Below are 24931 nucleotides of genomic sequence, written 5' to 3' on the forward strand. Positions count from 1 at the left end.
GGTGGATTCGAACTGCTGACCTCTCAGTTAGCAGCTGTAGCTCTTTGCCACTGTGCCGCCAGGGTCCCCATAATGTGTACGCTAGGTTATATAACATAGTATGCTCTGGTGATGTTGTGGTTAAGAGCTCGGCTGCTAAGCAAAAAGGTCAGCAGTTCGAACCCACCAGCCACTCCTTGGAAACCCTATGGGGCAGTTCTACTCTGTCTTATAAGGCCACTAAGAGTCGGAATTGACTTGATGGCAATGAGTAGTTACATAATATGTAGGAGCCCTGGTGGCACAGTGGTTACGTGCTCAGCTGCTAACGGAAAGGTCAGTGGTTCGAACCCACCAGGCACTCACTCTGCAGGAGAAAGATGTGGCAGTCTGTTTCTGTAAAGATTACAGCCTTGGAACCCCTATGGGCAGCTCTACTCTGTCCTCCAGCGTTACTATGAGTCGGAACAGACTCGATGGCAACAGGTTTGGGTTTTTTTGGGGGGAGGGTTTATATAACATGTAATACTCTGTAGCACAACAGATAACAGTAAATGAGAACAGGAGGCACTGTCATCACTGTGCACATCTCTGAGTGGGCTCCTACCAGGAAATATGCTAAGGGTTCCACATCCTTGGTCAATCCTCACAGTCACCCCAGGAGGCGGACACAAATGTACCCATCTTACAGATGGAGAGGCAGGCTGGGGACAAGTTGCTCCTTGAGGTCACCCTCTCGGAACCCGAGCATCTCTGACTCAAAGGCCAGCTCTGCCACTCTGCCAGAGTGCCTTGCTTCACCCTGCTCTGCTCCAGTGATGCCTGGCTGGAGCCCCCCAGGATCCCTTCTCTTGGTGGAGAAGCCTGGAAGGTCTTCCTTCAGTAGTTGGAGGGCTGGATGCTCTTTCCCGCCTCAGCCACAATAGACCAGTCCTCCCAACAGCCTTCTGCTCTGGTACTCACTTCCTATCCCAGTTCCCCGGTAACACCCGAGCCCTGAACCTCCGTGCAGTCGTTTGGGGGCTCTGGGCCCCTCTCAGTCATTTCCTGGGGGCTAGACAGTTCTTAACATGCTTCTGCATTCACTGCCTCCCCTGGAACAAACTACAGACAGGGGAAGTGGGCCAAGAGGAGAATCGCAAGAGTGAAGTCAGAACTGACACTTCTGAGCGCCTACAGCATGCCATTCACAGTGGTGATGACTTACACACAACCAACCCTCAGCTCCGCAAAGTGGGCACTGTGTCCACCTTTTCACAAGTGAAGGGACTGAGATGGAATGGCCAAGTCCTTGCCTAACGTCTCATGCTGAGTAGCTGGCAGAGCCAAGACTGGAGCCCAGGGCTCCTGGCCCCCAGTTCAGAGTTCTTTCCATGACAGCCTGGAGCATCAAAGCCTTTTACGGAGTAGGAACTCCCAGTTGACTCTCTTGTCATTGCAACCCCAATAGTGCCCTTGTCCTGATGGGAGGTGGGGCTACTAGTGATGCCACTGTCATCACAGGAGTCACTATAACTGTCAAAGGAAGAATGAGACGCTGAAGGACATGCCACTAGGTTTGTAAAGGCTGGGCCAGGTAGTTCGCCATTTTAAGGGATTTAAGACACATAATTTTTGTTTTCCTTAAAAAATACAAAAATCCTCATAACTGGGCCAATAAGCAACATCATGATAAATGGAGAGAAGTTAAAAGTTGTCAAGGATTTCATTTTACTTGGATCCACAATCAATGCCCATAGAAGACGCAGTCAGAAAATGAAATGATGCATTGCATTGGGCAAATCTGCTGCAAAAATCCTCTTTAAAGTGATTAAAAAGCAAAGATGTCACTTTGAGGACTAAGTGCACCTGACCCAAGCCATGGTATTTTCAATTGCTGCACATGCACACGAAAGCTGGACAATGAATAAGGAAGACTAAAGAAGAATTGATGCCCTCAAATCATAGTGTTGGTGAAGAATATTGAATACACCATGGACTGCCAGAAGAACAAACAAATCTGAGAAGTACAGCCAGATAATCCTTAGAAACAAGGGTAGTGAGACTTTGGGTCACTTGCTTTGCATATATTACCAGGAGGGACCAGTCCCTGGAGAAGGACATAATGCTTGGTAAAGTTGAGGGTCAGAGAAAAAGAGGATCCTCAATGAGATGGACTGACACAGTGGCTGCAACAATGGGCTCAAACATACCAGCGATTGTGAGGATGGAGCAGGACCGGGTGTTTTGTTCTGTTGTACATAGGGTCGCTGTGAGTCGGAACTGACTCGACAGCTCCTAACAACAATGAGTCACATAAGGGAGATTCTTTTATATGCCAGTGATTTGGACAACCAAATCATCCATCCATCCACAGATGTATCCAACCATCTAATCCTTCATCATCCATCCATCCACCCATCCACCCACCCCTCCACCCCTCCATCCATCCACCCATCCATCCATTTATCCTATTCACGCTCCTAACTCTCCATTTATTCAACTCTTCATCCATCTACCCATCTAATTACACATCTGTTGATCCAACCATTTGCCCATCTAGCTACCCACTCACCCTCCCATTCATCCATCCTCACTCCCAGCTCTCCAACAAACACTTATATAAGTTCCTACCACAAGCCAAGAATCGTTCCAGTTGTTGGGAGTACCGAGATGAATAAGCTATTCTTCTTGCTCAGAATGAACTCTCAGTCTACAAGGGAGACAATCATGTAAAAACCAAAGTGCAGAAGCTCCTCCATCCACAGATGCTCAAGTTAGGAACTTTCACGAGAGAAAGGAAAGCTAAATGCTGGAGCAAATGCACACCAGCTCAGCCCATGACTGGCAGAGGATTTTACGGGTCACATATGTGGTGTTACCTTGGATATATAAGTGGGAAGGCCAATGAATGGCTTCAGAGCCTGACCTGTTGGTAAGCAGAGGAACTTCTGTATAACAACACGATACATTCTAAAAGAGGCGTGTGTGGGAGCTGGGAGCACACTGGACCAGGTGAGGGGATGCTGTGCATTCTTTGAACTTGACCTGATTCAAACCTAAGTCCACGGGATTCCAAAGCTCGTGTTCTTCCCATTTTGTTGCACTGCTTCACAACAGGAATTGAAGTGCTCAGGCCCAAAGCAATTCAGAAAACGGACGTGCTGACCCCTACCGCTCCCCCATCTTGACTCCCAGGAGGAGTATGAGGGTGGCTAAGGGAATGCCGTTTTCCTGGAAACGTGTCCTGGGAAGGGTGCCTGGGCTGGCACTCTGGGGCTCCAAGGGGTCCCAAGCACTAGTCTAGTCATGTGCTTTTGTTCGTTCTCTGGAGAAGCTTAGCAAAGGGGCCCCACTGATGCAGCCTGAGGGCTCACAGAGTTCTGAAGACCTGGGTATAAACATTCATTAAGGAAACCAGTTGGGAGGGGAAGGGACTTCCCATGAATTAATGGAACAATCTTTTGGGGCGCATGTGATGGCTGCGTAGAATAGTTTTATCTTTGACCCTGGAGAGGGCTGAGCTGGCATCAGAATAGATCTCCAAGACCATCAGGCTGTGGAGTCTAGCTGCCCTGAGGAGCCTGTGTGGGCTCTGTCTGTGTGAGGCAAGCGACGGAGAGCAATGGTGGCTTTCAGGTAAGGAGCGTGAGTGTGTTCAGTGGCAAACCCGGCGTGTCTGTGACAGAGAGCGCTGTGCCAGGTGGCAGGGAAACAGAGAACTCAGAGAGCCACGTCTCCAGGATGGGACTCCTGCCCTCCCCTGTCATAGGCCCCCATCTCTGCACGCCTGTCTTGGGCTGTGAGCTCTTCCGGCAGGGCCGCGCCGGTGCTAGATACTCCACTGGCATCTCCCCCCGGTCCTGCTTCTGCCCCGCTCACTCGTCTGTGCAGCAGATTCCGAATGCGTAAGAGGACAGGGAAGAAACAGCCTGACGCCTCTCCCCTGTGGCTCCCGAGGCAGCAGTAGCCTCAATGGTCATGATGGCCAATATCCCACACAGCCCAACGGAAACCATACGTGTATCCTCCACCAGACAGCACAAGCCAAAGAAAGCATCACACTGCCTCCCTTTGGGCTAGAATTCTCTCAGCTCCAGGTGACACCTGTTCTCTTGGGCGGGCCAGAGGCTCTGACTGGCAGACATCTGTTTTTTTTTTTTTAATAAGATTAAAAAAAAAAAAGACAGAGTTCACCATCCTTCAGGGAACAGGTTGGGACACAATCTTGCAAATTACAGGCCCCTCAGGAGAGGAAGCTGTGAACAAAGGACGGACAGTGACAGCCACTGGCCCTCAGTCCCTGCCCACCCTGCCTTCAGAGCATCTGTGTAAACTGCTGACCAAGCCATACATCATTCTTCTTGGTTCAAAAACATCCTTTACATCTCCTTTCCCGGCAAAGGCTCTGAGTCTCGGCTTCCTGTGAAATGTTCCAAAGGGATGCCGGAGCCTGGTGTGTGATACTTCCTGTCCCGTCAGCACCTGGGCGCTCCCTAATCAGTTCTGGGAAGGCCTGGGTCCGAGTCTGCCCAGTTACAGCCTGTTCTGCCCAGCTTCCCCAGCCTCAGAACCCATCGATAACCGACATGGCAGGGTGGCAGAAGCACAAGACACCTGCCTTCCTGGCGGCCCAAACAGCCCGTTGTTCATTCACAGCCTGGGTCCTTGTGGGATTAGGAGTGACCAGCCTAGAGCTATCCAGAGCAGCTTCCTGTCTCTTGGAAATAGCTCACGATGTATCCCTGTGCCCCCTTAAGCCCCCCACCCCGTGCCCTGTGTGGCCAGCCATCTTAGCAGTCCCATCGTGTGCAGTCCGTGACTCACCCAGCAGACTGGAAGGAAAGGGACAGTGCCCATTCACCCTGAGTCATTGGCAACCAGCACCAGGCAGGTGTTCAGTACGTGCTTGCTGAATGAATGCACAAATTAGTGAAAGAATAAATAACAGGCGGATGGTGACGGGGCCCCTGAGCAGGGCTCAGACCCCTGACCTCCGGCTTGTGAGGTAGTTGTGAGCTCCAGCAAACGGGAGGCTGTGGCTCTGCTTCCTCGGAGGCCAGCTGTGGTTGGGGACAGGGACAAGGCAGGGCCAGCCAAGGGATCAGGAGCAGCCCTGGCGGGAGAAGTTGAGAGCAGAACAGAGAGGTGTGTGCTCCCTCCAGAGCTGGGAAGGAGCCGGGGCAGGAGCCCCGCAATACTTGGGGCACACAGTAGCAATGCCCACAGCCACAGTGGGGCCCTTAAAAAGGAAGGAAAGGCTTTTTGTTTATTATTTAATTTTGTTTTAATTCACGGGGTAAATGGCTCACTACATCTTGAAAAGACCATAAAACCAGGAAGATCGACGCGGCAGCTGCTGTTTGTCGCCAGCATTTCCTGGTAGAGCGCTCACCATTTTCTGGGAGATCGTCAGACCCTTGTCGGGCTTTATGAAGCCCCGCTGTGCTCAGAAAGCTCTGCAGCTCTCAGGCTGTCTGCACTTCCCCACGACACTGGTACGCGGAGAACTCTGAAGTCACTTCGTCACTCTGAGTCAGAATCGACAGTGGTAGCTTGTTCCCTGGAGCCACCGTGCACAGACACCGCTGTGGGTGATGCCTTGAGCGCCAGGTCGGAGCCAAGAGCCAGCATTGGGGGCAGACAGGCTGGCTGGGTCCCCAGCCTCCAGCCACGGGGGCTCCGGCAGGGCCTCTGTGCTCCTGCCTTCAGGTCCACATTCATCCCTGGGTGTGGTGACAGGACCTGCAGCTCAGCCGGTGTGTGGGCGTGAAGGAGGTGATGCCTGAAAGCACTAAGCGCAGCACCGTGCGTGCAGGGCACCCCAATAAAGGTTGGTGCAAGTGGTTAACCCTCTTGACGGCTAAGCAAAAGCTGGAGGTCTGAGCTCACCCCGAGATGGCTCAGAAGAAGGTCCGGGTGATCTCCTTCTGAAAAGCCAGCCGCTGAAAACCCCGTGGAGCAGGGTTCGACTCCGACACACGTGCAGCAGGGTTCGACTCCGACACACGTGCAGTTGTCCCGACTTGAAACTGACTCAGTGGCAACTGGTTTCTGGTGGTTGTGATTATTATTAGATTCAAACCTTGTGCATCTATCCCCAACTGTGGGTCTCTGGGGAAGTAACTTAACCTCTCTGAGGCTCAGTGACACACAGTGGCACAGTGGCTGCAGCAGCGACCTCACCAGGCAAACGCCTGACAGTACGATGCATACCACTGCTGCTCTGATTACTTCCACCTCCCTCTCTCTTCTGGTCAGATCTCTCAGAAGACCAGCCGGCAGTGACCCCCAGCCACGTCTGAGGGCTTGGCAGCGGAGGGTCCTCTAATTATTTCAGAGAAGGGGGTGCCACGTGAGCAATGGGGCTGCGGCTGGATCCACATACCGCCAATTACACCGGCCCACTGCCCTTCTTTCCAGCTTGAAACAAGGGCCAGCGGTGTCCCTGACCCCTGACCTCTGCGTGGATACCGCCTCTTCCTGTCTTCTGGTCAGTCCCCTTGTATCTACAGTGAGCACCGTGCTCCTGGGTTAGATGCGTCAATTATTAAACCATTATTTGTTCGAGTCTCTGGCAGGCAGGACGCTGTTCCTACACAAACACCCCTAGAAGGCAATGCGCCTTTCTGGTTGCCTTGTAACCAAGAGTGGGCTCCAGACAGAGGCAAACAAAGGCCTGAGATTCTGGACCTGAGGCCATTAAGAGCTGGGCTCCAGACAAAGGCAAACAGAGGTCTGAGATTCTAGACCTGAGACCATCAAGAGCTGGGCTCCAGACAAAGACAGAGGCCTGAGATTCTGGACCTGAGATCATTAAGAGCTGGGCTCCAGACAAAGACAAGCAGAGGCCTGAGATTCTGGACCTAAGGCCATCGAGTGCTGGGCTCCAGACAAAGAAAAACAGAGGCCCGAGATCCTGGATCTGGGACCATCAAGTGCTGCGCTCCACGCAAAGACAAACAAGAGGCCTGAGATCCTGAATCTGGGACCATCAAGTGCTGGGCTCCAGGCAAAGACAAACAAGAGGCCTGAGATCCTGGATCTGAGACCATCTAGAGCTGAGCTCCAGACAAAGACAAACAGAGGCTGGCAGTTTCTGGATCTGAGACCATCAAGTGCTGGACTCTAGACAAAGACAGAGGCCTGAAATTCTGGATCTGGGACCATCGAGCCAATAGATTTGAAGTGAATTGAAGGCAGCTAAGTATGCGTTGTCCTTGGTAATCTGGCAACCTCCAGGTTTTCCAGAACTTTTGTTTTCATTTAGATATTCACCAAATACCTGCTAGATTCTGGCACTGCTCGGCATGGGGACACAGAAGTGACTCAGCCACACCACCTGCTCACAAGGAGGGCTGGTCGTCTGCAAGAGGAAACGTGTCTAGAGAGTGTGGTAGAAGTCCAGGTGGGATGCTCAGGGCAGGGATAGCTGGCTCAGACAGACAGGCTGTGTGGAAGGGGAATGCCACCCAGTCCAGGCATGAGAAACAGCACACACAAAAGGCTCGGGTGTGAGTCTGTGGTGTCCATGCATGTGGCTCAGTGCAGTAGAGAAGCAGACTGGGGCCAGGGTGAGGCCACAGGCAGCAGGGCAGTCCCTCCAGGCTGGGGAGTCCTTTTTGTACTCTGAAGACGATGGTTGCCAACCAACATGTGAAGCAGAAAGGCCCTTAGAAATTAAAGCAGAGTGAGATGTGCTTCCAGGTGCTCACCAAGAACTCACCCACGTTCTCACATCCAACAACTATCCCAGATGCCGGGCCCCACTTGATCTCCACTTGACAATTGAGGACCTAAGTAAGCAGTGTGGACTCCCCCAGGCCTGCTGCCCCCAAGCCCAGAGCCCCTTCCTCACACATGGCCACCGGTGGCCAAGGACAGCACGGTGACCACCAATGGCCGAGGACAGTGATCCCAATGGGAGGACAGCGACCCCAACGGCCAAGGACAGTGACCCCAATGGCCAAGGACAATGACCCCAATGGCTGAGGACAGTGGCCCCAATAGCCAAGGATAGTGACCCCAATGGCTGAGGACAGAGATCCCAATGGCTGAGGATAATGATACCAATGGCTGAGGACAGTGACCACCAATGTTTGAGGATAGTGACCCCAATGGCTGAGGACAGTGACCCCAATGGCTGAGGACAATGATGCCAACGGCCAAGGACAGCATGGTGACAATCAATGGCCAAGGACAGTGACCCCAATGGCCGAGGACAGTGACCTCAATGGCTGAGGACAGCACATTGACCACCAACGGCCAATAACAGTGACTGCCAATGACCGAGAACAGCATGGTGACCACGTGCAGCAACACGTCAGCCAGAGCAGCAGCAGGAGCTCCGTGCCTTGCTCCTCCGAGCCAGGAACTGAGCAAGGTCCCTTCGGCCCTTGGCCACCTCCCTGCCTGGGCTGTGGTCCTCCCTACCTGACAAGCCCCTCTCCCATCAGGACAAACAGACGTGGCATCCAGGAGCTGCTCACTCGCCAATGCCACAGAGCCTGCAGTGGGTGCAGGGGGCAGCCCGCCAAAGTAACGGTAAGGCGGGTCCCAGTGGTCAGGCACTCTGTCCCACCTGCCTCATCCGTCACCACCTCCAGATCACTGAACAGGCAGGTACTCCGAGGATGGGGGGGCTTGTCATCTGAGGGTACCTGCGACCAAAAGCCTTCTCGAAGAGAATACAGTGACACGGGACCAAACCACCATGGTAGACAGGGGGCATAAAGCCAGCCTGGGGCTTGATGTTGAAAAAGGAAGCCAAGTAATTATGAAAGCAAGTTTAATTTGTTGTAGTTAGGTGCCATCAAGTTGATTCTGACTCACAGTGACCCTATATGACAGAGGAGAACTGCCCCATAGGGTCTTCTTGGCTGCCGTCTTCATGGGAGCAGATCACCAGGTCTTTTTCCCACAGCGCCGATGGGTGGGTCTGAACCACCTGCCTTTCAGTTAGCCCCCGAGTGCATATCTATTGCACCAGCAGGGCTCCTTCCGTTTAATTTAGGTTATATTTAATAAAATCTGGATTATATGTGCATTATGCGCCCTTTAGAAGAACAGAGAAAGACTGAAGTTATGATACTTTTTTCCTGTGATTTTCTGATAACTGGAACACACAATGTGACAAGCTTCACTTTGCGTTTGACTTCCAGGGCAGAACTGCAAAGAGAGTCATTTTTGCAAACCATTGGCGTGTTCCCCAGGCCTCTTCTGACCTCTGAGGTATGAGCAGTCGCCCCGGAGCCCCTTGCTGGTTGTCCTCCTCAGCTGTCCACCGTCTAACTGGCCGGCCCTCCTTTGCCCAGGGCAGCTCTCCCACAGCACTCTCATCGAGTTCAAGAAATGCTGCAACTCTACCAATTTTTCAGTTTCCTTTGCAAATGGCTTACATTTTGTCTGCACTCTATTGTCAGATGTTTCTAAACCCTGGTCCGCTGGGCAGGCACTGTTGATGCCGGGGACCAGGGCTGGAGATAAACGCTCCAGGGGTGTGGGGACGGTGTGCGGTGGATGAGCCCTTCACCTGTGACATCACCTGCAGCTGCAGCGGCTCCGGTAATTACTAAGGTTGCTGTGGGCATTCCAGAGGCACCAATGCTTCACCAAGGCCAGAGCCAGGGAGGAACGATGGAGGTCCAGGGCTGCTGATGCTGGGAGCCCTGACTGGCCCCGCCACACACCCCGAACTCCTCCCTCTGGACACCCTTCACACGGCCCCACCTCCTGGCCTTGACTCATGCCGGTGTCTCCAACTGGAAAGCTTTTCCTCTATTTTCCCGTGCTGGAATTCTATCCCTACTTTTAGACTGGTCTCAAATGGTGCTTCTTCCGTGAATTCCCCCCATGACCCCAGCAGACCCGGCCTCTCCTCCTCAGTGCCTACAGCCTTCCCCAGCTCCAGGCCGTAGGAGCGCTGCCTCAGCCAAGCTGATGGGCTTTGAGTTCCTCCAGGGCTGGACTCAGTCTTGCTCATCCCCACCCCGCCTGCCCAGGAAGTGGGTTGACTTGAACCCGTTGACTGTCTGTTGGTGGGCTCCTTCTTCCTGGAGCTCTGGCTCTTCCTTCCCACCATCAAGCCCATTGAGTTTCCATTTTTAGACACAGCAATCAATATTGCTCACCGTCCTAATGACCCACAGAGACGTTCAGTTCAAGGGGGCTTTCTGCTGCTTACTAAGCAAAGCTGTATTTCTGCATAATAAAGTTCATGCTTCCAGAAATAGAAAAGGCATCAGATGAGAACACGCCCTGGCTTCAGAAAGCGGGGAAATGAATGCCTCCTTCCTGGTGGCTGCAGGCAGGTTCTGCATCCTGACACAGGGCTGGCCAGCGGCCACATCCCTCCACAGGCAGAGCTGGCTCCTGCCCAGAGCATCCCTTCCAGCAGGTGAAGCCTGGGATATGAGTGCCCACTCTGCCCAAGTGGCCAGCAAGGGGCATGGACAGACCCCAGGACACAGTTTGACAAGGAGAAGGGTAGGTAGGTGGGCTCTGGGAGCACCCTGGTTGGAGGTAACAGCTGAGCTGTGCCTTGAAGGAGAAGTAAGTTTTCCCAGCTGGAGCAGAGAAGGGACAGTGGGAGAGAGCAGCTGTGCCATATGCCTTCAATAAAGCGATTCCCAAGTCGTTTGGGGCCACAAACCCCTTGGAGAATCTAATGAAAACTCTTCCCAGAAAAATGAACCCACACGCATAGGTGCATATGATTTTATGCCATCTGAGGACACCTCAAGTCCCAGCTCTTACTTTCAATATTTGCTCCTGGAATGGGAGCTCTTTGGGGATGCATTGTCTTATCTCTGTCTCCAGTAGTCAGCCCAGGGCCTGGCACAAACAGGACAGATGTTTGTTGAGTGAATAAACAAATGAATAAATGAACCCCTGATGCTGTCACTGAGCACTAACCCCGCACACAATTTTACAGAGGAAATGCCTACCTCACTTTCGAGGTGTTAAACAGGCCCACCAGAACCCACCAATCGTTGCTATGTAATGGCGGCACCAAGAGCCCATGCATTAAGACCTTGGTCCTAACAAGGACTGTCCTGTAGTTTCCAGAGGCGAGGAAGGTTGTACCAAGGAGCCGACCGTCACGTGTGACCACAGCCCTTTCGGTGGCTCTGTGTCTCTCCACCAGGCCTCTGTGCTGAATGAGACTGACTTCCCTGAGTTCATTCACACAGGAGACCAGTGTGGAAGGAGGACGTGTCCATGACAAAACACAGGATAGAGCATTCATTCCCCTATGGCTCCTCAGAAACTCCACGTGGGTTTTTAATAAAAACATCCGAACAAACCATGTTAACTAATTACACCTACAAAGACACTAGTCCCTAGCAAGGTCAGGTTCACAAGTACCAGGGTTAGAGCTTGAACCCATTTCCTCAGGGGACACAGCTCAACCTACAACACTCCCTTATCTCTTCAGACCATAGCACTGCCCGGGGCTGGCCCCAGAGTGGAAGGAGGTGTGCGAGAGTGTGCTGGGACCTGTGACCAAGGCCCTGGAGCTCACCGACACATGGAGGTGAGGGACCCCTGAGGCCACCTCATCCAGCCCTCAGGTCACAAACAGGCAGAGGAGGCAAGGCCAGGTGGAAAAAATGGCACACCTCAGATACTGCACGATAGGGGGCGTGGAGGACTAGAACACAAGTCTGTTGATGGGTGTGAGCTCTTGGCCCACTGTACTTCGCCCTCATTCTCCAGGTCTTGCCCTAGAAAAGCAGTGTTTGAAATGAAGAGGTTTAATTTCTTAGGAAGGAAAAGCGGTCTGGAAGCCAATGTGAACTGTCAGGTGTCAATACTAACAGATGTACGGGAAATAACTCCTTCCCACTGAGGAGCAGGCAACTGGAGCAGTCCTTACAGAATCACTGGCCTCGGGCAGCTTTGAAGCCAGACCTTGAGCCTGAAAGGCAACTTCAAAGGCTCAGTCTCCTGACCTTCCACAGGCATCTCCTGACAGTGTCCTTCTACCCAAGGCCCTTGGTGATGATTTGTCCCTGGACACTCGATTCAGTTCAACAAGTGGAAAAAAACCGCGAGTGACTTTTGCTCTTCACGACAGCAGTTCTACCAGAGGATAAGCCCCTTATAGTGAAACAAGTTCACGGGGTCTTCCTTGCAGTGGGGAATGAACAGATCTTGGCAGGGAAGGAGCAAATGCTGGGCACTGCCCCCATTTTGAAGTTACAACAGATCAGGAGTGTGGGCTTAGAGTCGAGTGCCCTGGGCTCTCCTCCTTGAGTCAGACTACCCTTTTTTGGGGGGGGTGGGGGTGAAAATATACACAGCAGAACATACACCATTTCAACAATTTCTACATGTGTAACTCAGTGATGTCAATTACATTCTTCAAGTTATGCGAACATCTCACCATCCTTCTCCTAATGGTTCCACCACCATTGACTTAGACTCACTGCCCCCTAAGCTTCTCATCTAACCATGTGAGTTGCTGTTGTCAATTTCTATCACATAGATAGCTCTTTAAAAGAGCACAATGCTCAAAGTAGACATACTTTACTTATTAAGACACAAACTAATTTTTGGTTTGAAAAAGATGTGAGGGGGCAGTTTTGGTTTAAGGTTTAAAGATTATCTCAGAGCAATGGTTTCAGGGGTTCATCCAGCCTCTATGACTCCAGAAAGTCTGGATTTCACTGAGAATTTGAAATTCTCTTCTGTGTGCTTCCCCATTTGGGTCAGGATACTTCTATAGGATCTTTGATCAAACATCAGTAATGACAGCCAGGCACCATCCAGTTCTTCTGGTCTCGTGGCAAAAGGGGCAGTTGTTCATGGAGGCAACTAGACACACAACATGCTGGATGATGGTCTTTGAAAATGGCTGTTATGAATTGATCCATGACGCCCGAAAAGGATACGTTGAAGGCTTAACCCCTGCACAAGTAAATGGGACCTTCTTTGAGGAAACAGGGTTTTTCTTTGTAGGTACTATCAGTTAAATTGACAAAGTCACACCACAGTTGGGTAGGTCCTAGTTCTAATCCTTCTAAGTGGCATCTTATAAAAGAGAAGGAAAGACATGGAAACAGAGTCACACACCAGGGAAGACAGACACCATGTGACAAGAGACAGATGCATTTCTCATTGACTACTGGATTGCCAGCAGCCACCCAAAGCTAGAAGAGAACACAGAACAGCTCCTTTCTCAAAGCCCCCAGAAGGAATCAACATGGCTGCAGCCCTGAATTGGACTGCTGGCCGCCAGACTCTGAGACGATGAACTTCTGTTTGTACAAGCCACCCATCTGTGGCATTCTGGTATGGCAGTCCTATGAGACCAAGTCTCCCAGCGTCAACCTCCACCCTGCCACTTACCCGCTGGGTGATCGTGGGAGTGTCATTTAATCTTGGTTTTCAGGTCCCCTCTCTGTAAAACAAGGGTATTTTTACCTACCTTGTCGGGTCGTTGTATGACTCATGTGACATGAAAGATGTTAAACACCCAGCTAAGTCCCTGTCACAGGAAGTATTCTTGCTAAAGGTAGTTATGTCGATTACTGTGAAAGTCTGCATTGACAAGGCATTTCCTGGCTTTGTGGCTCAGTTATGTCCCAACCTGGACTCTGGAAGGCAGAAAGTATATTATTTTTAGCCCATTCTTATTAGTTCTTTGCTTACCAGGATTGGTAACCTGGCACTCTGTGAAGGCTCCAGAAGGCTTCTTTCCTGAGCTTTTCCTCAGAACCTGAAAGACCCATTTGTGTCTGCTCTTCTTTCAGCACTCAGAGTCTGCTGTGCCATCCAAGTTCACACTGCGTCTCTCATCTCTCGTTGGACGGCCTGTCCTGGCCCAAGAAGGCTGAGGCCACAAATAAAACAGCTCACAACACTGGAGAGGGCTGTAAGAACCTTTGATTTCCTGATTCGGAGGCAGGGCTGGCTCCAAGTCCTATTCTCCCACATCAATATAAAATGAAACCTACCACAGAAATTCCCCTTCCAAAAGAAAATGTTTCTTTTACAGAAAGCGGCAGGCATCTGAAGGAAGGGGTAAAGAACTTGGGCACTCCAGAGAAGACCTTTGAGTCTAGCACAAACTAGTAGACAGAAGGTGCTCAGTAGCTGCTATTAGATGGATGGATGGATGGATGGATGGATGGATGGATGGATGGATGGATGGATGGAAGATTGGCTCCATGGATGGTGGATGGATGGATGGATGGATGGAAGGTTGGTTCCATGGATGGATGGATGACAGGATGGATGGGGATAGATGAGTGGGTGGGGGATGGATGGATGGGTGGATGGGTGGGTGGATGGATCGTTCCATGTATGGATAGATGGGTAGAAGGATGGATGATGGGATGCATGCAGATAGATGAGTGGGTGGGGCACGGATGGATGGATGGGTGCATGGATGGTCCCATGGATGGATGGAAAGATGGATGACGGTATGGATGCAGATAGATGAGTAGGTGAGGGATGGATGGATGGATGGGTGCATGGATGGTTCTGTGGTTGGATAGATGGGTGGAAGGATGGATGACGGGATGCATGCGGATAGATGAGTGGGTGAGGGACGGATGGATGGATGGGTGCATGGATGGTTCCGTGGATGGATAGATGAATAGATGGAAGATAGAACAGATGGGGATAGATGAGTAGGTGAGGGATGGACAAATAGATGGATGAGTGGGTGGATGGATGATTCCATGGATGGATAGATGGATGGACGGATGATAGGATGGATGGAGACAGATGAGTGGGTGGGGTACGGATGGATGGATAAATGGGGCAGACATAAAAGAAAAGAAGTTTGGACTAGTGTTTTAAGACTAGTCTTCACATAGCACGTGTGCTTCTTGCCAGTAACACTCCTCTGAAGCTGATCCTCAGGAACTAACCAGTGGCACGCACAAAGGAGCATGTCCAAGAATGCCCACCGTAGCATCACACGTGGAAAAACTGGAAACCATCTGATCCTCAAAAAGAAGAGAATGCCTAAACACATTTGTGCATACCAACATGGAGCCAATTAAATCATGTTGAACACGTGTGCAGCAATGGTCTTCAATCATGGATCACTTCCTCCAGTCAACAAACACTGGACACCCACCTGCTAAAGTGTTCTCACGGCACCCACCCAGAGTGGGTGACTCAGGCAATGGAAATGTAGGGAGAACCACGCTGTTATGGGCTATGGGAACACATAAGGGGATAGGGGTATGAGAGTGTGGGGTGCAGGGGGTGGTTGAGAAGGCTCCCTAGAAGAACCTAAATTGGAAGAAGAGGGCTAGGTAAAACTGTAGTAACAGCATGAATGAAGGCCTAGAGAAGGGGAGCGGGGCTTACAGGAAGAGGTGGCGGCAGTTGAGGGTGCTTGGAGTGTGGGGATGGGAGGCCGGGCTGGGGGAGTAGAGACTGAGAGGTTTGAGGGGGGTCAGGTCACGCCTTCTAGGACACAGTAAGGGCTCTGGGATTGACTTTCAGGATAATGGGACCTGGGAAGTATTCCCAGCAGAGAAAGATACAACCAGAGTCACACCTGAGGACGCTCGCCCTGGGCTGCAGCAAGGGCACTGACTGAAAGGGAGCAGGACCAGCTGAAGTGGGGGCGGCAGTTCTGGGGACATATTATGTAACGTTTTCATTCACCAGTTTCTGCCATAAAGCACACAATGACCTTTACCCCACTGGGTTATTGTGAAGACTAAATGAGGTGATACAGAAAGTTACTTAGCACGCTCCTCACAGCTATTCTGTTGGGGGAAACCATCACAATAAAGCAGGCTACCAAATATTATTTTTAAACTGAGACATTTTGGACTAAATGAAAGATTGAGGGGTGCAGGGGGGAGACGAGGGGGCGAGATGGGGAAAGGAGACAGCACAGTGCAGAGTGAAAAAAAGGGAGCTCTGGGCCAGACGGCCTGGGTGCAAAGCCCAGTGGGGCCACTTCCAGCTTCAGCTTTCGAGGTTTCCATTTTCTCACCATAAAATAAGACAGACCACAGGTCTTCCTCTTGGTTGTTGTGAGGAGAGAGAAGGAAGGGCTCAGGACTTGCCTGGCACCGAGTAGGCCCTTGGGCACTGGTGTAGCGAGGGGGGGTGGAGAGGGGCACTTGCCCTGGGCGTAAGTTTAAGGGGGCACCAGTGGCATAACTAGGGGGTGTGGGAGGTGCAGACCACACTGGGTCAGAGGCGGTGACACCACACGGTCCAGTGATATGTCCAAGACCAAGCTCTGTAGGACTTGAGCTGCTCCAGAAAGCTCCTGCCCGCTTCAGCCATGTCTCGGGGCTGCTCTCTGCTGCCGCGGCTCTCAGTGTCGGCTGGGAGGATTCAGCGGCCCCGGAGGCACTGCTCGAGCCACTGGGGGCCAGGCGCCCCCGGAGCCTGCCTGTCAGCCCACCAGCCGCCCGGGACGCAGGTGTGGCAGGAAATCGCATGTGGGTCTCAGGTGTGCTCGGCTTTTCCTTTTTATTGCCTTTATCAATGTCTACTTATCTTGAAATCTGGACAGGGTGGGGGCGGGGACGCAACTTAGAAATTGTCCCTGGGTGCTCATTACTCTCGCTCCACCCCTGCCCTTGGGAGCAGGCTCAGGCCCCATCTAGATAAATGAACAGCAGGGGACCCAACAGTGGTGTCCTCGCTGGGTGGGGGTTAGGAGTGGTCTGGGCTTTTGTTTGTGTATGGGGATTTTGGTTTGTTTCCACTTTTTAATTTTTTTTTGTCCCTTAAAAGGAACATAATACCTTTTATGAAGAAAAATAAGTGAATGACCCTCTTCTTTGTTAACCCCAGCCTTCTTGGCCTCCCTCCACCATTACCTGGCTGCCGGGCCTCTGACCAGATGGCCGCCAGCTATGGCAGAAGCGGGCCTCCTCGGCCCAGCTGACTGGTCCCTCTGCTTGCCCAAACCCAGGCCTCATCAGTGAAGCACAGAAGTGCTGACGGACACTTTGCAAGGAGCAGATGTTCGGAGCTGCTTGATGAGCGGGAGGAATCTGCAGCCAGTGCCGTTGCTAGGTTACTAGGCGACAGGCGAGGGTCAGTGGGCAGTGACAGTAGAGCTTGGCGCTCTTGGCCCCTTGAGGCTGCACTGTCCTGCTGGGTGCTGGGTGGGGACTGGCTCTCAAAGGACACCTCCTGCTCCCTCACCCAAGCCAGGAAAGACAGGACCATGGGCAGTAACTTCTAGCAGCCATTCTGCATGAATTCACATCAAAAACCAACAACCCCCATCCAAACCTACACGTTATGAAATTTAATGAAAGGGACGTTCAGGGAGTGGGGGTACACGTCCCTGTGGAGCCCAGGAGGCCGGGGCAACCTCTCCTCAGGGGCCCTGCTCTGGGATCCAGACTCCTGAATGCAGGGGGCTGAATGCAGAGGGCACCACTTAGGTCTAGGAGGCAGCATTCAAGCACAATGGCCCCAGCTTCGTCCAGGTGGTCTGCCCCAGGAAGGCGGGGCCTATCAGTGCTGCGGGCTCCCTACCACATCTCCACATGTTCTGTGGGCTCTTCTGGAACAAGGTGGGGCAGGGATGGGGGTCCATTCTGATCTCCTTCTTGCCCTCCATGATATCTACGCTAGCCCTGTGCTGGCACGCGGTGTGTGTGGATGGTCTGTTTACCCACCTGGGTCCCCACCCCCATCAGACAGGAGTTTCTCCAAGGCAGGGGTCAGTTTAATCTATCTGTGGGTCCCCAGCACCTAGAACGGTGCCTGGCCAACAGCAGATGTTCATAAAGGAGTATCTGTTGAATGAATCAAGCAATCAAAGAACCAATGCATGCCACAAAACCTTAGGCAAAAATTCCTTCTCTGAGATTTTTTTTTTTTTTTTTTTTAAAAAGGGACTAGTAATGATGATCTGTGATGCTGGTAAAGAATACAGAACATACTATAGACTGCCAGAAGAACGAACGAATCACTCTTAGAGGAAATAAAACCAGAATGCTCCTTCGAAGCGAGGACGACGAGGCTTTGGCACACTTACTTTGGACACATCACCAGGAAAGACCAATTGCTGGAAAAGGCCATCGTGTTTGGTTAGGCAGAGGGTCAGTGAAAACCAGGGAAGCCCTCAGTGAGAGGGACTGACACAACAGCCATAACAATGGGCTCAAACACACCAGCCACCGTGAAGACGGCACAGGACCTGGCCACGGTTCCTTCTGTTGTACAGAAGGTCACGATGAGTTGGAACTAACTGGGTGGCAACTAACAACAACAATGACTCCACGGATGTGTGAGAGTCAGGTGAAAAATGCGTGTGAAGAGTCAGGGTGCTCCAGTGAGCCCCGAAGGGAGGGAGGATTCTCTGTGTGCCGAGAGTGTCTGCCATGAGTTGTCCCACGTCTGCCCTCCTCTCCTAGATGGGCTTCCGCGTGTTCCCACGAGCCCTACTGTGTCACAGCTCAGAACTCCAGCTCACAGGTGCAGCTTGCTCAGCAATTAGGTGGAGAGCGAGTGCTGAAAATATCACCTCCATAATGCGGCTGAAACCTCACTGGTGCTCACTGGATGCCTGGAAAGACGGCACAGCCAAATCAGCGAGGAGTCTGGGAAGGTACAAGAGCTAATGCAGGCTGGAGGAGGAGGAGGAAGAAGCGTAGCTGTTATGGGGCCATGAGAGGAGTGGGGCACACAGGTTAGCTCCTTCCTCACTGTGACCATGTATCTATGGGAGCTGTAAGGCAGTCCTCGAGATGGACAGTCGGGTGCGCTCTCGTCCTCGCAACAGGCAGGACAGGCCCAGCCCTGCTCCCTCCTTCCCTCCTGGAGGTTCAGCCCCCCAGTTCCCAGGACCCTCCATGCACCTGAGACAGGAGGCCTCTGGGGAGCTGTCTGTCTGGGTCCTGCCTGTCATACACCCCAGCTCTGCCCATGGGTCCTCCGCAGAAGTACACAGTGCTGAAGCCACCCCCAGAGCCCCGGCTTCCTCCTCTCTAACCTGCGACCCAGACGACAATTTCTTGGACCCCCACCGCCTACCTGGGCTGGCTCCAGGAACCCCCAGGTGGGTTCCCCGTGCTCTACTCCTGTCTGACAGCCAGGTGAAGACATCTCCGCTGCACTCATGGGGCTTTTCATTCAAGCCTTTACCAAAGGAGATGGGAACCTTCAGCACCTCATTTTATAAATGAGAAAGCTGAGGCTCAGAGAACTTTCCTGAAGTAAAGCCCCACTGGGAGGAAGGGGCAGAACTAGGATGGAAACCCAGTGGGCTGAGCTCCAAGGTCAAGTTCATCTACACCACGATGGGGGTGCAATTACCAGATGGTAACCCTGTGTCTGCCAAGATCTTATAAAACATTGACAGCATCTGGGAATCTGTGCTGGGGGAATGACCCCAAAACACAGGAAGAGCCATGTGTACGAACCACCGCATGTACCTTGTGTTAACAGCAAACCTCTGAAACATCCTAAACATTTAACAGTAGAACGATTACCGATCCATCTGTGTCCACCTGACGACACACAGTGCAGCCAGGAGTATACGTCTGAGACGTGGTCATAAACGGAAATGTCTGTGTTTTGTCCTTGGAGACAAAGACCCCAATGACACACACGGTATGATCATGTCTGAGAACAAAATTAAAACTTGGAGGCAGGAAACCAACTGAGAAGTGCACAACAATGAAACGGAGGGTGTTTTGGAGGGTGGAGAATGGTCATTTCTCTGCCCACCTTTTCTGTCTTTCCTAGCTTTCTACTGAGAATACAGGACTCTCACGGTGAGACAGGGACCTGCGTTTGAACCTGGTCAGTCATTTCCCAGCTGAGCCTGAATCTCCACGTCTGCAGAGGGAAGGGAAGAAGCTTGCAGGGCCGGGGGCAGGATAAGAGGAACAGTGTGAAGTCCTCACACCTTGACTGGCAGGTGATACGCACTCGAAAAACAGGCCTCGGCGGTGCCATGGGGGCTGAGACCCACAGAGGTGAGCGGTCCTGTCTGGGCCCCAGCCAGGACAACGTTGAGGACACTGTCCACACCCTCGGGGCGAGGACTCCCGGCAGGAATGTCTCACCATCTCAGTGTCGCCTTTAGGAATTATCTACAGGAGATCAAGTTGACAAGGGCAACTTGAAAGGCTGGAGGGGAAGCTGAGGCACAGAGAGTTTGATAATGGAGGTGGAATAATGTGGAAGAGGATAGCAAGGATGGTAGCGCACCCTGAAGAATGTCCCCCATGTCACTGAATTGTCTGTGTAGAAGTTGCTGAAATGGTGTATCTTTGGCTGTGTATACTTTCACCAAAAAACAAAAGGCATGCACTTTTCCTAGAATAAAAAGATTAATACTTGCATTGTTTGCAAACATACTGGTGTTCATGGGAAATGCGTTTACAACAGCTGACCCAAATGTCATCCCTTGCCAAACAGAAAAATAACATGCTTGTGCAGAAACTCTCATGGCTGCAGCAAAGGACCGCCCTCTCCCAGAGTCCTCCGGGGTGGTCTTTGAGGGAAACCAGACCGCCACAAGCTCCCTCCAACAACGGTGGCAGCGATGCTCGTTCCTTGGAGACTTTATTTCTTTTGACTGACACACTATGTTAGTGCAACTTTTGTCTCGTTTCTATTAATCCCTTTTTTTTTTTTAGGAAAAGCAACTTACTTTAGGTTCAGATGGGCTTTCTGTTCAAACCTTAGTAATATTACAGAAACAGAACAAACTTCCAATCACTTTATAGTTTATATAGTTCAGTTCTCACCCTCCAGTGTTCTACAGAGCCCTTCACACATGGTAAGCACGTCCCGTTCATTATTTATGCTGTTTGAGCCACCCAGCGGCTCGTACTGTGTCATACCCATGAGCCACCATCTTAGTGAGGCAGGTAACCGGCCCCGATCTGGGAAGTCAAGCCAGGTCTGGAAAGCATTTCCTTGCGCTGCTCCTCAAGCCAGAGCCAGACTAGAGGCACGGGGACTCGCTACAGTTAGAAGACAAAGAGCTGGCGTCCAAATTGCCAATCTTTCTCCACCATGCAAATGGGTCCCCAGAACAACCTTCTCAAACTCTCCAAGGACGAAGACAGCAAAAGGTGGCGACTGCTGGGCCACCTTTGACTCCCTGGCGGGGGTAACGCTCTAGGACTGACGTGCGCCAGGTGCACAGGCCCTCATCCCCACCCCTGCTGACCATCCCCCAGGTGCTGGGAGACACACTGCTCGGGGTGCTCCGGGGGCTTTCTTCTGTCGGTGGCCTGCCCTGGGGCACCGCTTGGGCCAGTCCTGAGGCAGGGAGAGCAGTGGGTGCCAGGAGGCATGCGCCAGGGAGGGTCCTGTGCAGCCTAGGACACCAAGGCCCCGGCACGTGTGGCTCTTAGAACGGAGCTGATCTTTGAGGAATAACAAAATGTCTGCATAAAATACTCTGTAGCTTTTAAAGATGAGTGATTATCCCAAATCTGCGCTCTGCCAGCCGTTAGGGATTTCTGTTTGCCGAACACCTCTGCAAATGTCATTCCTCCAGATTCTAACCATTGCAGCAATGCGGAGAGGCGACCAAGGAAGACACCCACCCTTCCTATGATGGGGAAACTGAGGCTCAGAGCCACGTTACTTGTCCTGGGAGACCCACCAGCACGCAGCAGAACCACAAATTAAGCCCAGGTGCACCTGATTCCTCACCTGTACTCCAGTGCACCAGTGCATTGTGGGAAGGCCCTCCTCGTCTTCAGACGAGAACGCTCTTATAGCTGAAGTTCCTTCTCTCCCTGCCTCCTCCTCTGCCCCCTCAGGGGCATCAGTGAAACAAGGTCAACGGCGTCATTGAATGTCACCTCACTCCTTGCATGGGGGCTATATGAGTGTAGCATATATCCAGCCCCCCCCCCATGTCATCATCCCTTGCACTGGGCCCATGTGAGTGTGGCATGTACTCAGCCCCCATGTCATTATGCCTTGCACTGGGCCCATGTTAGTGTCACAGTGTTCCCAGCTCCCCCATGTCACCTCACACCTTGCACTGGGCCCATGTGAATGTCACAGTGTACCCAGCCCCCCACGTCATTACATCTTACACAGGGCCCATGTGAGTGTCACAGTGTACCCAGCTCCCCCATGTCATCATGCCTTGCATGGGGCCCGCGTAAGTACGCAGTATACCCAGCCCTCACTGGACCATGTTCCCTGTGGGGAAGGGAAGCTAGGTAGGGAGTGGGATGGGGCGAGGCCACGGGCGTGCTTTGGAGGGGAGGATGGTGCAGGGAGGGAGGATGGCACTGGGCACGTACCAGGCATCATCTGACCCTCACAGTAACTCCACACAGCAGGTATTATCATCCCACTCCATGAATCAGGACACTCAGGCTCAGACAGACTGAGGACTAGCCTAAGATCACACAGCCAGTCCGTGATCAAGCTCAGATTTGAGCCCAGGGCTGCCTGATCCCAAAAGTGCACAGGACAGATGACAGTGCCCAGTAACTCTCTGAAGCAGAAGAAAGACAGGGAAGTGGTTTGCAGTAAGGAGCAGAGCCTAGGGCCAGTCTCAATCCCATGGGCTGGAAGGTCCCGGGTCTGACCCCCTCAGCTGTCCAAATCTGGTGCCCAGGTGATCATGAGATACGACATTTCAATCTAAAAAGTGTCTCGGCTCCAGAGGTCTGAACAGGGAAGCCCTTTGCAGAAACGGTACTCCCTCACTCAGGATGGATCAGCCACAAGAAGGGAGTCCACAGAAGGAGCTGCCTGACCCACTCGTGTCTGCCATGGCTGTACGGCCCCCCAGCCCCTGGCAGCCTTCACTGAGGAAGGAATCAGGGGACCAAGAAGAGGTGGGGGTGATGGGGTGGAAGGAGATGTGTTTTTCTGTTCAAGACGCTGGTATGAAATTCATGGGTCTCCAGCGTGCAAACGGGAGGATCCTGGGTAAAAACCAGATGCTAATATTCGATGATTTCTTGGTTAAAAAGACAAAGAAGAGACGTATGTTAATAGCCGACGGTCGGCACTTGACCCAAAATAAATTACATGATGAAATCATTTCCCGAGAATTAGTAAGCCAGTCTCCTTCAGCAAAACTCTTGTGCTTAGCTTGTTTCTCAGCAAAATATTTTTTAATGCTATTTAGAAGGGCACTGTCTAGGGTAAAAGTTTCTAGGAGCAACGGGAAGCAAACGTTCACATAAATGGTGCTGAGGTTAAATGGACTGGCTCGTGTCTCGTTCTGTTGTACATGGGGTCATCATGAGTCAGAGCCGACTCGACGGCGGCTAATAACAACACGAATTGTAAATAGCAGTGGCCTCTTGGGGGCTGTGCATAAACCTTAGTTACAATGTTTACAGGATATATGTTGTCCACACTGACCAGAGAATGAGGGTGAAGAAGAAGGCGGCCACACACTTGTCCTCTCACGCCACCCAAAACAACTCTAAGACCCATGAATACCTGCAGAAAGCACACCTATCTGGACTGCAGCCACTGCTGTCGGGAAGTTGGCCGACCACAGCCACTAGAACTCAAGGCCGCTCTCGGTGTCCATCAGCAGCTCACAAGTGTGTGCGGCACTGACAGGCAACAGGACAAACCTGCCAAGTGCGCTGCCAGGTGGAACAACACCCAGCTGACCCTGGTACTACTGCAAAGACGCCAACGCAGCCCACCGCCTCTGCTTTCCCACCGCCCCCACGAAGCTCCGAAGCGCACGCCCATATCCACGGACCCCATCCCGCACAGCTGAGAGTGCGTGGGCCTGTGAGTCCTGTGCACACGCGGTACTCACCCCACTGCAGAGGGGCCAGCTGCACGTGCTCCAGGACGAGCTGGTTCAGGAGTCCTTCCACGCTCGCCTCTCCTTGGCGCTTCAGAGATGGGTACACCTCAGTCAAGGAAAACCCGCTCCTGCTGGGCCCTGTTGGGGAATGAACTCTGTCCCCCCAAATATGTGCTGATATCCCACCCCCTGTACCTGCAAATAGGACCCTGTTGGACATAGGGGTTTCCTCTGTTATGTTAATGAGGTCATATGAGCATTGGGTGGGGCCCTAAACCCAATCGTTTCTGAGTTATAAAAGAGCAGATCAAACACAGAGACCCACACAGGGGAGGGCAGACGCCAAGGATTTTCAAGGAACTCTTGGGACTACCAACAAGGAAAGCCCTCCCCCTAGAGCCATTCCCTGAACTTCGACTTGTAGCCTCCTGAACCGTGAGAGAATAAATTCCTATTCTTTAAAGCCCCTCACTTGTGGTAGTTTTTTTTTTACGGCAGCTCCAGAAAACCAAGCCGCCTCCAGACAGAAGCGACACTCCAGACAGAAGACCCGGTGGGAACCTCCTCCCACCAATCTGCGTCTTCCCTCTTCTCAGGTGATGTGGAAGCCTCAGTGAGGATGCAGGCCTCCAGAGCCTCTCCCCGGCCCCCAAATCCATGATGGAAAGAGGGGAATCCACAAGGGTGATCCTAATCCAGCAGCGATTTTCACTGGGGAAAATAAAGAAAACAGGAAGTTGCTCTTCCTTAATACCACATGTCAACTGTGATCCTGTTAAACACAGCCGCTGCGCGTCTCGGCGTTGTGGGCGCGTGCTGGCTTTGTGTCTGTGGTACTACACATCCCGATGTCATTACATGGTGTTAGGAATGGGACTCACTGAAGCCAGTTCCTAATGGAGGAAGTCACAAAGTCTCTCAGCAATGCCCGCGGATGGAGAATTAGGTTTAGAAAGGCGGAAACCAAGTCTCCTGGGTGGGCGCTAACCCGGAAGAGCCACTGAAGCTTGGGGAGGGCCTGTGGGCCTGTTGCCCTGTTCCTGAGTAAATTAGACAGTATTTACGTTGCAACGGAAGGGGAGAATTTGGCATCTGATGTTCTCCAGTGGTTGGGGAAGGGGGAAAACGGGGCCACCTTTCTTCCTTCCGCAAGTCAGCTGCACCAGCAAACAGAGGTGGTATTGGAAATGGGACAGCGAGGTGGGTGGTGGTCAGCTCTGAGGTTGGACGGGGTCCCACAGGACCTCGAATGTGAGA

The 24931-nt window shown here is 52.2% G+C and overlaps 1 protein-coding gene across 1 annotated transcript in view; it reads right to left on the reverse strand.

The window, feature by feature from the left end:
- The window catches only part of TRAPPC9 (trafficking protein particle complex subunit 9), a 635977-nt gene that overhangs the window by 87484 nt on the left and 523562 nt on the right, over positions 1–24931 (reverse strand). Inside the window, exon 20 of the mRNA XM_064268117.1 lies at positions 23684–23774. Within this exon, the coding sequence (XP_064124187.1) occupies positions 23684–23774 (91 nt within the window). The remainder of the gene's footprint in view (positions 1–23683; positions 23775–24931) is intronic.

This window comes from Loxodonta africana, chromosome 14 (assembly GCF_030014295.1).
Source record: "Loxodonta africana isolate mLoxAfr1 chromosome 14, mLoxAfr1.hap2, whole genome shotgun sequence".
Lineage (NCBI taxonomy): Eukaryota > Metazoa > Chordata > Mammalia > Proboscidea > Elephantidae > Loxodonta > Loxodonta africana.